Consider the following 16,801-nt stretch of genomic DNA (forward strand, 5'->3'; position numbering starts at 1 on the left):
TGCATTTGGCCAAGGGGGCGGGGACGGGGGCGTGCCGTGGTGGTGACGCGCTGCCGCTTCCCCGCCCCGCCTCTATCCCTGCCTGTGATTGGTGCCCTCGTCCCAGGGGGCAGGACCTCAGGGGGCGGTGCGCGCGCAGTGGTCACGTCAGTCCGGGCGCGACCTCCGCCGCGCCCGGCCCGTCGCCCGGCGCGCCCCCGAGTCACCGTCATGGCCGCCTCCCTTCTGCTGCGGCAAGGACGAGCCCGGGTGCTGAAGGTAAAGGGGGCCGGGCCGGCGGCCGGGAGCCCGTGTAGGGCTGGGGCGAGGGGCGCGGCCCTGACGGCCACCTCCGGCCGTTCTGGTGGGTGCTGACCCTGCGTAGGGCCGGGACAGGCTGGCCGGGCGAGCCCAGGGTCCCGGGGGCGGGGGGCGGGGGGCGGCGAGCGGACCCCGGTCGGGTCCCAGCTGGTCCCGGACCTCCTGGGGAGCCTCCGGTGTGCGGTGCCGCCGTGCGCCGTCCGTGCCGTTGCGGACAGCGTCTTTCCTTCCTCCTTAACCAGGAGAGGATGTGAGGCGGCGTCCAGGTTCCTGTTTGACCCCGGTGCCTTATTTCGCAGCGCTGAAAAGGCAGCTTACAGTACCTCGTCTATGAAAAGAGAGACAGAAGGGCTTTCTTTCTCCGTGTGTAAAAACTAAGGCTTCACTGTATTTAAAATTAAAAATGGCCCTTATTACAAAAGCACTAACTATTCATTGCAAAGCAGTTAAGAACGCCTGGGGGAAAATCTATTGTTAGAGCCCATTGTTTACTCCTTGAACTGTCTAGTTCCAAACGACTTTCTCAGCTTTCCTGTGTACATCTATGCACCTACTTACAGTCATAAACGTGAAAAATAAATTTTCGCCTTCATATGTGTACTGTAGGCGCCTCCATTCTATGTCCAGCATCTAGAACAGGGCCCAGCACATAGTAGGCCGTAGTAAATGTATGCTGAGTAAATGAGCACATCTAGAGCAGGGCCCAGCACATAGTAGGCGGTAGTAAATATATGCTGAGTAAATGAACACATCTAGAGCAGGGCCCAGCGCTAGTAGGCCATAGTAAATAGATGCTGAGTGAGTTAAGACTTTATAAAATGTTTGCCGTTTGTGATCCAATGTAAACACTGTTGAAGCAATTATTATTCATCTACATCATTTTTAATGGACAGTTAGTATTTATTTTGCTTTACTTTCTAAGTCTAGGAGAACATTTTACAAAAAGAATCATAGTATTTTTTAGGTTAATAGGTAATTGGAGACTACAAAACATACACAGGAGGAAGTCTGGTTGGAGAAGTATCAAATGTTAATAGTGATTCTCCTTGAATTCGAGAGGTTTTTCTTCTTGCAGCTTTTTTGTATTTTCCAAAATTTCCATAATACGCGTATATTATGAAAATTGTAGTAAGCTCCAGAAATATGCCAAATGAATGCACAGCAAAGCATTCATTTTTAGTAATAATACATAGTATTCATATGAAGTAATAGCTATTATAAATGGCTTTGCTCTAAAATATCCGTGTTTGTTCATTCTTTTGTCAGACTATATTCCTAGAGGCACGAGTGTTTCGAGGACTTGCTTCTACCGTTTCTCTCTCTGCAGAATCAGGAAAGAGTGAAAAAGGACAGCCACCAAATCTCAAGAAGCAAAGTCCACCAAAAAGTAAGATTTTAGTGGTAGTCATAAGGGAACGAGAACACAAAACAAATAAGGCAGGCAGCTTTCCAAGGATGAAAAGAAGTCTTACTACCTACCTAATTTATGGTTCTTCCTTTCCAGCAGTGTCCCGATTGTAATCAAACATAAGATCTGTCACAGATTCCAGACCACACACGTCAGTAACATAGCAGTCCTTGGCTCAGCGTTTGGCTCTGAACTGGTTCTGTCTGTCTTTCTAAATGCCAAGCTCTAGCGTGTAGCGCCGTGGTGCAGAGTATGAAGACTCCGTGGCAGTTAGGTGGCCCTAATACGGTCCCATACTCCTGGGAGGGAGTCAGGAGCCCCACCTTGCTTTTCTGCCCCGACTGTGACTTTTTTAAGTGTCTTTGGTTCTTTCTCATCTGTGGTTTCCCAGGCTCCGCTGGGCTCCGGTCCAGGGTTTCGGGCGTCGTTTTATGACTGTGGAGAGGGAGTAAGAGCAGGCAGTGTTTTCCATTATGACTCACTTTGATGAAGCATGATGTCTGATGCCTTTTCAGCTCTTTCCACAGTCATTTTGACTTTTATCACCAGTTTTTACTTTATTTTTCCCTCTGAATACCAGTTAGTATATCCTCATGGAAGGAAAATAGACAATGCAAGTATATTTTAAATACTTCTGGGAATTTTATGTGCTACTCCCAGCTCATTATTAATAATTTATTTTAATACAGGCCCCTTGCCTTTAGTCTTACTTGATGAAACCTTAGTTAACTCTAAAAAAAAATAAGTACAGTCTCTTTGCAAATCTCTAATCTTCATATGATAATTTGAGTTTGTCTTATTTTCACCAAAACACCATTTCCTCAGTTTGGATGTTTGAAAGTGTTTAGATTGTTTTGTTTTTCCCCTCTGTGGTCCACACACAAACATCGGTAGGTTATAAATATTGGCATTTTGTTGAGAGTGCCAGTCTGCCACGGCCTTTCACACTCTCGTGGTCTCGGCTGAGGAAACACCTTCCTGGTGGCGTCTGCAGCCCCATCAACAGGAGGCCTGAATTCAGCAGGAGGATTATTTAATTCTGTCCTATACCTCCTCATTTTTAAGTCCAGTGTTCTTTTTTTTCCTAATCCATAAATTTTTGAATAGTTATCCTAAACTTGAAGACTTTTTTTTTTTTAACATAACCACAATACCATTGTCACACCGAAAATGTGTTAAAAAGAATGTCAGTTAAATTCTGTATTGTGCTTGGCATGTTTTTTACATTCTTTTAATGTTTATCGATGAATGATTAGTTGAATTTCATTACTTAATATTATCTTTGCCCTTGGTGAATTGTACTCTTATATCTGCAATATTATTTCGTGGGTTTATGAAATTGGATTAATGGATTTTAAAATATCATGGCAAAGCCAAAGATCCCCCCCACCCTTTAGAAACATGCTTCTGTGTGTGAGTGGAAACGGGTGCTTCATCTCGTGACCGTGTTGGGTGCAGTCATGAGACTAGAGCACTGAGCTGGGAGCTGGCCTTGGGCTCGTACAGCTTCTGCCTCTGGACGTGGTGGATGCCGCATGCATCATCCTCAATTCCTGGGTGCCTGAGTGGGATCAGCGTGCCAGCCTCATTGGGTCGATGTGAGACATGATGATCAGGGTGGTAGATGTCTGTGCTGGGTGAATCAAGAGTGCTTTCAGGTGGGAGGGTGGCTTTCAGGACTACACCGTCTTTAATGCACATTCTGTTTGTATCTCGTGATTTAAAAATTGATAATCCCCGTATGAAGAAAAAGAAGTGATGTTTCTAAATCCACGTGTGCAGGCCTCTTGTTTCCCCCGCAGTGTCAGTGCTTGGTGGGTGTAAGATTCAGAAATGTTCTCTGCCCGCCAGTGGCACGTGCCAGGTGAAGCCCCTGTCAGTTGTGGGTGGCTTTGGAAGCTCTAACGGAAGTTTCCTGCATGCAGACGGGGGCCCCTAAGCACTCACGCTTGGGGTCTCATCTCTAGTCAAAGTCTGCCCCCGAGGCAGGCCCCCGGGGTCACAGAACACGTTTTGCCTTATTCTGTCTGGGGCTCCAGCTTTTCGTAGCACACGCGTCCTTCCTGAGGAGAGCCGTCCGCACAGCTGTCAGAATCCGGGGTCTCCTTGTAGCTGACCCCTCCTGCAGACCCCTTGGCTCTCCAGCTCTCGTGTTCCTTTGAGTCCAGTCACTAGGCTGAATTTTGCAACAGTCAGTAATAAATCATTGACTGAATAACTCCTGTGTCACTTTTTAAAGAATGTCAGGAAGCCAAAATTATCCATTTCAAATCCTTAATTCAGTTTGAAAAGTGAAGAATCTCTGGAAATAGGGATTTGGTGTATTTAATTGTAACCAGCATGCCAGGCACTGTTCTGAGCACTCCACGTATTATCTCAGCTGGTCCTCATAACCCCATGAGTAGATACTATCAGGACCCCATGTTATAGACGAGAAGAGGAGGTGAAAAGAGACGTGAGCTGAGGCGGGTCACACAGTTGTCGGTGGTGGAGCCTGGATTTGAACCCAGGCAAGCAGTCCCCACTGGCTATTTTTAATCACTGTGCTGTCTCACCTCTGAAAAATCTCAGTTCTTGTGTATTCATTTAAAAAAGAGAAACCAACTTTTTCTAGTCAAACTCATGTAAAAAAAAGTTTTAATTACCATATAAAATGTGAATAACTGTTCTTTCATGTCGTGTTGAAGTGCATCTTTGTTTCTGAAATTACTTTTCTAACCCATTGACAAGATATGGAAGTATTTTAAGGTGGCTAATCCATTTCAAACACCCTAGTCATTTTTGTTTTTTATAGGAGGACCACCAAAAACTTGAGGGTCATGCCCTCACTTTTCAACCAAGCAGAAAAGAGATTCAGGAAATGTAAGTTCCATTTTGAGAGGAGCTAGAGAAGCCATAAGGAGAACTCTCTGTGCTGTCACTGGTGTTAGTGCAGAGGCCGGTACAGTCTCCAAGACATTGGCAACAGTCCCTAAAAGTCCCTGCATTGTGCTGAGTTGCATTCCACGGCCAGCCTTATTTAGGTAGCTTTGTGTTTTATTGTTTTTATCTTTCAAGGAAAGTCACTGCCAAACTAAAACGTTGTCAGAGTATGGGGGCGTCCTGCCTCTAGACAAACGTAAGAGATTCATGAACACACAGGTGAAGTCATACTTGTGTTCAGAGTGAGGGCCGTTGCTCCTCTGCATTGTGGTGCTGTCTTCCAGGTGACAGGCAGCGGTCTGCACTACTGAAGGCAGATTGGTGTGCAGAGTGGCACCTTGGTACAGCAGCGACTGGGGGTGACTGCAGATCATCGTGGCCAGCTTCCTTCTGAGTCATGAGGAAGACGCTGGGCCGGTGCTGCAGCAGGCCAGAAATGGGCTCTTGATAACAAGCAAAAAGCATTCCTATAGTGTAGTCCGTTGGCTTTTCCATGGAGTTCTCCCATGACTTAGCATGAAGAAAAGAAACTTAAAGCATTCTCATCTTGTATAATAGAAGTTTCCTTTTCAAACAAAATGTCTAAATTATATCATTGTTAATCCCATTTGAAATTTTCTTTCCATTTTCAGTAGGTGATAAATCAACCTATAATGTAGTTTTAATAACTTACAACTTAGAAAATCTCCATCACATACTTTGGGAGATTTAGGCATTACAGTTTTTCTATTCAAAGCAGCCTATCTAAGATAGGGCTTATTTTAAGTTAATTTTTCATACTTAGAAAATTAATGCTCAGCATACAGGTGGATTAATGATACAGGTGAGCAGGCTAGCAGGGTTTGGAGGCCGGCATCTCTTATACATTGCCATTAGGAATGTCTGAGCTGTACCATGTAGAGAGACAGAGAGAGAGAAAAAGGGAGAGTTCAACTGCGTGTGCATGCCTTTGCCTTACTTTTGTGTTTGACACAATCTTGGAGCTCTTTGTGAGTCCCGAGAGTTCCCTGCCTCAGCACCTGCTCTGGACAGTCAGAATGTAGATTCTGGGCCGGCGTGTTGCCACGGAGTCACACATGCCGTGGAGGAGGTAGTGATGATGGAGGTGCAGGTGCTGGTTTCAAACAGTCACCCACTGCTTTAGATGTTCAGTCATTTTCTTTTACACTGACCGTTAACCTCTCTTTGCCCCATTTCTGATTTTTAGTTGTTCCTCAGTTTTTTTTGATCATTTTCTATTATTCTGTTATATATGGGTTCCTGAACTCAGAAAGCAATTAAAAACCTCTTTGGGGCTGGCCAGGTGGTGCAGCAGTTAAGTTCTCACGTTCTGCTTCAGTGGCACAGGGTTCGCCAGTTCGGATCCTGTGTGCGGACCCTCGTACGGCTTGTCAAGCCATTCCATGGCAGGTGTCGCACATATAAAGTAGAGGAAGATTGCCATGGATGTTAGCTCGGGACCAGTCTTCCTCAGCAAAAAGAGGATGATTGGCAGCAGATGTTAGCTCAGGGCTAATCTTCCTCAAAAACAAAACAAAACAAAAAACAGACAAAAACCTCTTTGGATACTGGTAAGCTAGGAAAGTTAGGAATATATTTTTTCCACTTTAGAGAAGTAGGATTGAGGTATTTTTAGTAGAAAATAGACTCCTAGACTTGAAAATAAAGACTAGATTTAGAGTATGCCCATCTGTGATTTTTTAAAACATTTTGCTTTACATTTGAAAAGTAATTGTAATTTATAAAACTTGTCGTATATTTTCCTTCTGATCTGTATGGTTAGAAAAGATTTACCACCTGAAAAAATGGAATGAAATCAGCTCTAATCAGTGTATTATATGTGATTTCATTTTTCTCATAATTGATTCTATAAAATGTAAGACTTTTATATTAGCACTTATTTTTTACAGTTTAAAACCTGTTGTTTCCAGTGACATATATGATATCAAATTACTTTAGACTTCTTTAGTCTTGTAATACTTTCATTTTCCTTGGCTGAAGAAATCCCCAGATGACTTGTGGTTTTGAAGGACTTTCTCTCTCTTAGGGGCAGCTTCATTTGAACGACGTGAGACATGACCCCCTCCTCCGACCCCCTACTCTTAAACACACGTATGTGCATACCCAAACCCAAACCAGGCTCATCACTACTTTGTACAGAAAGTTCAAGTTCATACAGTATGGATAACTTTTTTAATATTTGAAAAGCATCAGGCTTTTAGAGCCTTAAGAAATTATACATTTGTAAAACTTCAATAATTATCATCAAAGAAGCTCTCATTGTGAAAAACGGAGGCGTTTGTTACTTCTGTTGGTAAAAATCCCCATTTTTTAAATTTTCAGCTACAAAGGGAAACGTCTACGTTTCTTGCTGCTCTCTCTCCCCTGTGGCTTGGCCTTCACTGAAGTGGGCGTCCATGGAGTGTTTCTTAGGATAATTGTCTTGAAGATATTATAAATAACAGATTGATGTGTCATGAAATGTTTGTGACTTTGATGAATTTAGATTGTAACTAAATATTAAAATCTTAAATATTCCTCTTTATGCCGTTTCCTAGATGTAGTGGAACCAAAGGAGAGGGGCAGGCTACTAGCCACCCCAGCAGCAGCTGAACTGTCTCACAGCCTGTCTTCACCCCGTTCTTACCCGTCAGTTGCGAGTGAAGGTGGGATGGTAGCTAGCCCTAAGCCCGATGACCACAGGCTATTCACAGATGAAGGGGTTCCCAAGCGTTTGTCAAGAAAGACTTTGGTAGAGTTTCCTCAGAAAGTTCCATCTCCATTCAGAAAACAGGGTTCCGATCCAGAAGCTCTTCAGCAGAGCAGGAGAGGGACGGATGACTCATCTTCATCCTCGTCCAGCTCCTCTGATTCAGAGTCAGACGAGGAGGGTGACAGCTCAGGAGCTGATCCTCAGGTGACGAGCAAAGGCAAAGGCAGGTTCCCAAAACCAGAGGGCTCCCATTCCTTTGACAGCAGAGCCCCCAAAACTGCAATGTCAACAAAAGAGAAGGCCCGGTCACAGCAGCCACCTCCCGACCTCACCTCTCCAGAGAGGCCCCATCAGGCAAAGAAGAAAGGGACCACTGCAAAGCTGTTAGAGGACAGAAATGGACCAAAACCAGCAGTGCCCAAGTCACAAGTAGCTGGAGAGTTTATGAAGCAAAACGTGAAGGAGAAACAACTGCAGAAAGTATTCAGATCAAATGAAATAGAAAAAGAAAGGCAAAAGCCATTTGAAGTTAAAAAAATCTTATCTGACCATACAAAATCAGGATTATCCACACAACCGAATGGTGGCCCAGCGCCCACTCAACTGACAGAAGAAACCACAGCAGGAAGACAGCTGCGAGCAACCGCGCCTGAGGCCAGAGAAGGAGGTTTGGAAAAACAAGTACCAGACCCTGATGGGGAGAGGGCTTTTCCCTTGTTCAAAAAAGAAGATCTGGGGAAGCAGGTAATAGGAACAGTGAAGGCCAAAGAAGAGATTTTGGAAGATCAGGTACCAATAAAAAATTTGAAGCCAGTTCCTATTCATAATAAAGACGTTTTCGATGAAAAGACAGCAGTACTGAAGCTTGAGGAAAAGGGCGAAATCATCGAAGACTCGGCAACCCAACTGGGAGACCAGGACGACACACAGGGTATACTGTGGTTGAGAACTCCTTGTCCTTTGGGGGCGGTTAGAGTCTGAAGAACTGTGTGATAGAAAGAAGTCTCACAGTCAGATTCTCTAGTAGAAATAGGGCCTAAACACTGTCTCAGATGAGCAGAGGAGGGTGTCTGAAGTGTGAATCATACACACCTTATGTACAGAACCCCTAAAACATTTCAGATTTATTTCGAAGTGAAAGAGTATGCCCTTGGCACTCTTGCCTGCTCTTTAACCAATATAATTTTGAAAACTGGCAGTTTAACATCATCACCCTTAACTTTTGAGAGTGTCCAAGTGTTCATGAACTTACAGAGCATTTCACTGAGTAAACGGCGTCCTAGTTGACTCCCATACTGAAGAGCGATAGTGACACTCAGTATTATGGTCTTTGGGTGGGCGAAACAGCTTGTTGCATCTAGCATCCTCAGGCCTAAGGGAGAACCCCGCATGTTAGGAATTAAAGCGGTAAGTGACACGAAGGCAGCCATGGACGGCATAAGTTGTCTTCTCGCTGGACAGTGCTTCCTTCTCTGATTTACCTGAAAAACACAATGAGCTGCTTTATTTTTCTATATTGAATTTATATGAAGGGTTTTTTTGCTACCATACATTTTTAAAGGGAACTTGTTCTTCCTGTTACTGTTTTCTCGTGCATCGACCTTTATAAAATATAATGTGCTTTAGGTGGGTCATGGCAAAACGGTACAGGAGGTCTCCAGTTTTAGAATCTGTGGCTCTTTGGGACATCTTTAAAATGCATTGCTAACCAGCCCAGCTCCTTCCTGTTTGCTCTTTCTTCCTTTCAAAACCTCCTTGCCTAATTTACATTACCTGGTGATTATTGTCATCGGTTGCGTTATGTTGACAGAATTTATGTGTTTTCTTCTGTCTCCATTTTCTCCCTCTTTCATTAATATGCAATGTGCCAGCGCTTGCCAGACTTCTCAAGACGTCAAGAATTGCATTTCCTGATGCTACTGTTTTAGTTATTCTGCTGTAAATTGGAGAGGAATGCCAGAACCTTCAGGATAAAAACACAGAGAATTTGGGGTTTTCAGATGTCAAGCCTTTTTGAGAAAAATTTGCTTCTAATTTTTCATGGATGTATTATTTTTCCAATATTCTCTCTGCCCTTTGGAGGCTAAAGACGCTGCCCAGGAGTGCAGCCCCCGTTGCAGGGGCTGTGTCTGTGCAGGGTGGACGGGTGCCACTGCGTAGGCCTCACCGCAGCTGCCCGGCGCCGTGCCTTCCAGGTGGGGTGGTTTCAATAAGGTTTGCTAAGCCCACTTTCCCCTCAGTGACCGCCTTCCCTGTGTGGGCTATATTAATGCGTTCCGCTTTGAAGATGTCCCTACACCACATTGAGGGTACTCACCAGGATTGGAAAGATGTCAGCTCTTTAAATGAGACATCATTTTTGTTAATACAACTAAAAAGTTGAAAAACAAAGCTTTTGGTATGAATTCAAATAGTGGGAAAAATGTATTTAAGGTATTTATGTGCAGCCTGAGTAGAAGCTGAGAGAGCCCCGTGACACAAGTTTGGGGTCAGTAAGGACTTCACCCAAACCTTGGCCTTCATCCCACGCAAGCTTCATTTTGCCGTCATTCTATGTTGCGCGTCGTGTTGCTTCAAACACACACTTTTAGTTTCAAGATTACCCAATGTGTAGATGTATGGATTTTAATTCTTTTTTCCACTTAAATCTAAGTTAGTATTTTTTAGTTTATAAGTCTAAAGTATACCAACAACTTTTTCCAAAAAAAGTTAAAACAACAAAAACTACACATCTCATTTCCAGTTCCCCTTAACTGTGTTATTATTAAAACAGTTGGAGTTATCGAATTTTCTTGTATTTAGAGACTTAGAAAGCTCACTTAGTTTCTCCTTTAGAAAATTTTCTTTAAATAGCTTATTTCTATTATAGACAGATTTCTAGTAGATCTAACTTTTTTCCTGCAGCTTTAAGTGACCTGGAAGTCCCTCCGTAATTGTTCTAGGCATTTGCAAAATTTTGAGATGTCCAGGGCCTAGAAGTATACAAAGTAAGATGTTAAGACGCATTGTAATAACTATTCTATTTCTTACATCTTTAAGGCTACATGTGTTAGAATAAATTTTCGGCTAATTCCTTTCTTTTGCTTATGAAAATCCTGTTGCTTTCCTGGGCTTTTCTTTTCTAATTAGACATTTAGTCATACAAGTAGGTTGATGAGGCATGCTTGGTGTGTAAGAGTCTGTGTGTGAGCCGGCTCGTTGTAAAGCGCCTTCCGCGGACATTCTCACGAGCTGTGTTGTTTCCCCTCAGAGCCTGCGCAGGCTGCCGTGCCCACCGAGCCATTCGACAATACCACCTACAAGAACCTCCAGCATCATGACTACAACACGTTCACCTTCTTAGACCTGAACCTGGAACTCTCAAAGTTCAGGATGCCTCAGCCCTCTTCAGGACGGGAGTCACCTCGACACTGAGAGCCCGGTTGAAAGATGGACCTGCCGTTGTCTCTGCTGCATTCTTGCCTGCAAGAATAAAGTCCGCTCAACAGTCCTGGGGCCTGGTGTGCGTCATTACACCTCTTACACCTACAGGGGATTAGCACCACTGCTGCTTAGTACTTATTCAGGGGTATTTGGAAACCCCTCTGTGCAAGGACTTTCCCCCGATTATAAAGTCAGGGCTCCCAGGACACGGCCGTCCACTTTGAGGACTGGCTCCCTGCAGCGTGGCTCTGTGAGCCCCTGGTCAGTCCAGCGCTAACCTGCCTTCCCAGCCAGGGTTGATGAATGTGATGGTGCCTTCTCATTTCATGCATCTCGGTCTTGGTAAAGCAGAAGTAGGAGTTTTACGAATTTTGACTACTGCACTGCAGAGATTAGGATATTCTAGCATTTTGTCATGAGAGAAGGAACAGAGTCTTTGCCCACTTGCACTGGGTATTTGATGGAGCCTCGGGGGAGTTTGCAGTGGGGCATCAGGGAGAGGTGGGCGTGGTGTCGGGTCCGGTAGCAGCTTTGCTCACGTGGCTGAACGCTGATTTAGCTCCGATGGCTTCTGGGTTGGCCAGTAACCTTCGCTCACCTCTGAGGACCTTACTTACACGGCTGAGGGTGTGAGCCGCACAGGCAGGCTCCATCTGAGTCCACGCATCAGGCATCCTGATGGGATGAAATCAATGATCTGCTCTGAGAAAGGAACAAAACTGGATGAGATTATTGCCGACTCCGAGAGCTGAGGTGAAAGACCACATCCATTCGCGAGGGCGGCGTGTCCCAGCCTGAGGTGGTGTCCATCTGTGTGCACAGACATGCCGTGCTCGCCTTTGCTTCCTTCTCACGGTTCCCTTCTTGTCCAGCGCCCAGACTCCAGGGCTTTGCTTCATCCTGTCTGAGTTCTGGTCCTTGGCCTCCATTCAGCTTACAGTTCAGACAGTACAGAAGTGATGATTCATTTCTATAATCCTACATTTCTTCAAGTTAATCCAAGGAAGAATACCAAAATTGAAAACTAGTGTCGTGATCATCTGCCTCAGATTTTGTTACCACCCAAGAGGCTTAGCAACTCAGCAAGATTCTTCTAGCCACATTTTTTAATTAAAGTACTGAAACCACATTGCCAAAAAGAAAAAATGGAAAATAGTAAGATTACCTAAAATCCACTATGCTAACCCAGCCATTATGATCATTTTACATTTCCCCAGTGGTGGTGGTTTTGGTTAGATGGAGTCATGTAGTGTACACACAGCTTTCTATCCTGCTGTTTTCATTTTATAGCCCGTTTCTCAAACCCGCCCACAGAACGCCTGTGATGTGTAGGGGAATAGAATATGACGCCGCAGACCACATTTCCCTGGACTGTTAATGCCACAGAGAGTTGAAATTCTTTCTCTATGAAAAGGAGTATGGGAGCCAGCCCGGTGGCGCACTGGTTAAGTGCGCACGTTCCACTTCTCAGCGGCCCGGGGTTCACCGGTTTGGATCCTGGGTGTGGACATAGCACTGCTTGGCAAGCCGTGCTGTGGTAGGCATCCCACATATAAAGTAGGGGAAGATGGGCACAGATGTTAGCTCAGGGCCAGTCTTCCTCAGCAAAAAGAGAAGGATTGGTGGCAGATGTTAGCTCAGGGCTAATCTTCCTAAAAAAAAAAAAGGAGTATGAATATATTTTAATTTGCATGTTTTTCCCTTGGCACTGGTCCTGCTGGGCCGACTTTCAGTCTCCCTGGGCGTTCAGTTCCCTCTCCTCTGCCCACTGAAAAGGCTTGAAAGGCAGCAGTCAGCCGCGGAGGCGTGGGTCTGCATTTAGACCCGTCGTTGCTAATGACTCCTTACTATTCCGTCTGGTGGCAACATGATGGTTCCGCACCAAGCACAGCCGTTTGGATCTGTGTTATTTCCCATGTTCTCTTTAAACAGTGCTGCCAGCGACATCTGTGGGAATAAACTCATTTGTATTTTGTCTTGTGTCCTTAAGGTGGATTTCCAGAAACTGAGCTGATGAATCACATGGGATGCGTTAACATTTCTGTTGCTTGCTTTTCCACGAGATTTCTAAACCAGTTTACTAGGTTTGCTTTAAATCAGGTAATTACTCTATCTTCTTTTATACTTTTCCTGTCACCTGAACTCTGGCATCTTTCTAGACATTTGTTCTCTTACACCTGTTACAAATAAGTGCCCTTGGACTGGAGGCGATTGTATGTAAATCCTAAGTCCAGTCCTTGCTTATTGTGGTTCTTGCCCTAATGTTTACTGGCAGCTGGTTAACAACTCAACATCAGCAGATTATCTTGTGGCTTCCAAGCACGTGCTTTGTGTTTTAATAGTTTGTGTTCTCCTGCCTGTCACTCAACTAGCGTTCAAAACCCAAGGAACTGCTCATCAGCTCACTCCTGGCCCCTGACGCCATCTGACAGCAGCCTTGCAGGTGGGAAGCAATCAAAGGCTTATAAAAGGAGTCCACCAACACTACAGCATTTACCACACCCCACAGGGATGGTGTGTGAGAAATAAACTATACAAAATTGATTCATTCTGTTAAAGCAGAGAGTGGCACATGTTGTCTGTAAAGGGCCAGAGAGTAAATATTTAGGCTTTGCTACATACAGTCAATGTTGCACACTTTTTTTTGTTTTTTAACAATGCTTTAGAAGTGTTAAAACCAGGGCTGGCCTGGTGGCATAGTGGTTACGTTTGCGTGCTCTGCTGCAGCAGCCCAGCGTTCACAGGTTCGGATCCCAAGCGTGGACTTAGATACACACTGCTCATGAAGCCATGCTGTGGCAGCATCCCACATACAAAATAGGGGAAGATTGGCAACAGATGTTAGCTCAGGGCCAATCTTCCTCAGCAAATGAATGAATGAATGAATAAATAAATAAAATGCTATAACCATTCTCAGTGTGTGGGCCTTCCACAAAGAGGCAGAGAGCAAGGTTTGTCTGAGGGGCCACAGTTTGTCAACCCCAGTATTAAAAGGGTCGACATAGATTGTTTAATTTAATAAAAGGACTGGCCAGAGATAAGACTGGCCAAGTGGTGTGTTTTAGGTGCTCAGCACCCCGTGTCTACTGCCTTCTCTCCCTGAGCCTCCTCTTTTCCCTCCTCTTAGAGACTTTATTCTAGAAGGGATCCGAAACGAACACTAGGATATAAAAAATTAACAGCTACAGTAGTGCTCCTTCTAGAGTACTTCCACTCTTACAGGCCTGGAATAGACATTCTAAATGCTTACTCTATGTTAGGCCTAGGCCAGGGCCAGGGGTTCAAACACAGTAAAGATGGTGGGTCTCTCCTGAGTTGCTAGCCTGGGACAGGAGGCACGGGCAGAGCATTGCCAGACAAGGTGCTGAGTCTGATGACAGGAGTGGAAGGCGAGAGAGGTGAACTGTTTGGGAAGAGATGAAGGTGAGTGTGCATCAGGGGAGGCTCTGTGGGACATGAAGCCCAGCCTGAATGTTGGGAGGGGCCTAGGAATTCACCAGGTGCAGGCGGAATTGGCGGAGGGAGCCCGGGAGCGTGGTCTTCAAGGCACCAGGATGGGTACATGCAAAGGCCTGGACGCTGAAACAGAAGCTGGTTTTCAAGAAACAGTCAGTCGTTGGGCATTGCCAGGGGCTGCAGCTTGAGAGAGGAGACACTTAGGCTGAGTAAGTGGTGGCGGCTGAGCTGAGAAGCTGGGGCTCTGTGTTAGTCACCTCCGGCTGCCATCACAAAATAGCACAGGCTGCATGGCTTAGGCAACAGAAATGTGCCATCTCCCAGTTCTGGAGGCTGGAAGTCCAAGATCAGAGTGCCAGCCGATTTGGTTCTTGGCCAGAGCTGTCTTCCTGGCTTGCAGACGCCGCCTTCTCCCAATACCATCGCACTGGGGGCTGGGGCCTCACTATATGAATTTGGGGGAACACAAACATCCAGTTCACAGCAGGCTCTACCTGTAGGAGAGGAATTTAGCTGTCCTGTTTTATTAAAAAACCCCACCATGGTAATTTGTTTGAAATACTCTGACAGAAAAATGAGGGAAGGGGCTGGTGGCGCTGAGGATAAAAGAGGGCAAATGGTAATTTTGAGTCTGAGTGATGGGCACACTGAAGTTCATGGTTCGGTTCTCACTAACTTTTGGGTGCATGGGAACTTTCATAATAAAAAGAGTTTTTAAAATCCTGCTAGTAAGGTGGAGAATAAAATTGGAAAGGAAGAAGCGAGGCAGAGAGAGGAACCGGGTCAGTGCGTTCCCCCAGGCAGAGCGGTGCTGTGCTGCACTGGAGTGTGGTGCCCCTGCTGGTGGCCAGGGGACGTGGGGATTCTGACGGACACAGCCAGACGGCCGTCCTGAAAAGTCAGTCCGGTTTATAATCTTTCCACCAGTTTACGAACGCACCTATCCCCTCACACCCTGCCCAGCAGTAGCTGTCATTGGCCTCTGATATTTGCTAATCTGATAACTTTTATCCCACAGAGTGTGGGTGAAAATATGTTTTCCATGCTTAGAGGCATAAAAAGCAAGTTGCTTTGATAATAACCATTGTCTCTGTTTCTCATTCTATTATTTGAAACAATCCTTCATTTTGAGCAAATTTTCCTGTGTGTATCTAAATACACTTTCTGTTTCTGTTCCATTTGTTGGGCAGCTAACCTTCAGAGAGATCATTTTTGCCTGCCCTCCGCTGGTACCGTCTTCTAACTGTTTTCTTCAGAAAATTTACCACCTAGGGGCCCTTCCCAGGAGGGAACTAGACAGTGAACTCCAGCCCCCTAAGAGATGAAGAGATGAATCAGCATGAAAGCTCCAGAACCGAGGAGCTGTGGTAGGAGGAGGGCTTGACCACAGAACCCTTTGCACATAGAAGCAGGGGATGGCTGCGAGACAGACGGGACTCTTACAAACCCCGACAAAGTAAAACTCACACAAACCGGAGAATCGGCAGGGCGGGAGAAGGGAGCTGGGAGGCTGCCTGAGAGCAGCTCAGCTCAGCTTTCAGAGCCGGTCAGTGCATCTAAAATAGAAACTGGGGCTCAGTTTCTCCGAGCGCTTCCTGCTTCTCACACTCCATTTCCTGATTTTAGTGGGATTTTTAAGAACCAGTATCTCTTGAAAAAAACATTTATCTGAAGTTTAGCAATCCCTTCCTTTTTACTTCAATTTCTATCTATTGGTTAAATTTAATAATTTAGTATTAAATTTCATGGTTTTTAGTTTTTAAAGTGTCACATGAGTTCTTTTCTGTCTGACAGATTTGTGGACAGAAAAGACTTTTAAAAATTAATATTAAAAAATTTTTCACTTGATTTTAAAATTTAAACAAATTTTTTTTAAATTAAAGATTTAAAAAAAATTCGATCTTATTAAAAACCAAATTTTTCTTGAAACTTTTATTTATAGATTTTTTAATCTGTTTTTAAATACAGTCCAGGGGCTGGCCCTGTGGCCGAGTGGTTCAGTTCGCACGCTCCGCTGCAGGCCGCCCAGTGTTTCGTTGGTTCGAATCCTGGGCGCGGACATGGCACTGCTCATCAAACCACGCTGAGGCAGCGTCCCACATGCCACAACTAGAAAGATCCACAACGAAGAATATACAACCATGTACCGGGGGGGGGGGGGGTCATTGGGGAGAAAAAGGAAAAAAATAAAATCTTAAAAAAAAATAAATAAAGTCCAATTTTAACAAACACTTCTTAACTTAAAAAGTAAAATTTTATCAGACATACATTTTTTAGTGAGATGTATTGGAACTATTTTTTTCAATTAGTTCCTATGTCCATGAATGAATATTACCTAAGGCTAGAATGAGTTCAATGAAAATTAACAGCAATAAAAAAAGAGAAGATAGACCACTGTCAGGGATGGATTCAGGTTTTGTGGGGCCTGAAGCTTACAGAATTTGGAGACCTTTTTTTCTTTATGAGGAGACTGGCCCTGAGCTAACATCTGTTGCCAATCTTCCTCTTTTTTTCTCCCCCCCAAGCCCCAGTACGTAGTTGTATATCCTAGGCGTAGGTCCTTCTGGTTCGTCTGTGTG

At 44.7% G+C, this 16,801-nt stretch overlaps 1 protein-coding gene across 2 annotated transcripts; it reads left to right on the plus strand.

The window, feature by feature from the left end:
* The first annotated feature begins 79 nt into the window (after positions 1-79).
* Positions 80-10,833, plus strand: NDUFV3 (NADH:ubiquinone oxidoreductase subunit V3). Of its 2 annotated transcripts, XM_014839238.3 has the most exons (4): positions 100-258; positions 1,567-1,687; positions 7,189-8,274; positions 10,594-10,833. In XM_014839238.3, exons 1-4 carry the CDS (start codon positions 211-213, stop codon positions 10,755-10,757), a joined length of 1,419 nt encoding a protein of 472 aa, XP_014694724.3. In that variant the 5' UTR covers positions 100-210; the 3' UTR covers positions 10,758-10,833. The 2 variants fall into 2 exon arrangements, with proteins under 2 accessions (XP_014694727.3, XP_014694724.3); XM_014839241.3 differs by lacking the exon at positions 7,189-8,274 and having other exon boundaries at positions 80-258.
* Positions 10,834-16,801: the final 5,968 nt, after the last annotated feature.

The sequence above is a fragment of the Equus asinus genome, chromosome 18, assembly GCF_041296235.1.
Source record: "Equus asinus isolate D_3611 breed Donkey chromosome 18, EquAss-T2T_v2, whole genome shotgun sequence".
In the NCBI taxonomy this organism is placed as follows: Eukaryota; Metazoa; Chordata; class Mammalia; order Perissodactyla; family Equidae; genus Equus; species Equus asinus.

What these genes read in the sequence shown, in the direction of transcription:
- NDUFV3 (XM_014839238.3), top strand. Translation starts at nt 211, where the DNA reads ATGGCCGCCTCCCTTCTGCTGCGGCAAGGACGAGCCCGGGTGCTGAAG. An exon ending in GAAGCAAAGTCCACCAAAAA is followed by an intron (nt 1,688 to 7,188) that starts GTAAGATTTTAG and finishes GCCGTTTCCTAG; the next exon opens with ATGTAGTGGAACCAAAGGAG. An exon ending in AGACCAGGACGACACACAGG is followed by an intron (nt 8,275 to 10,593) that starts GTATACTGTGGT and finishes GTTTCCCCTCAG; the next exon opens with AGCCTGCGCAGGCTGCCGTG.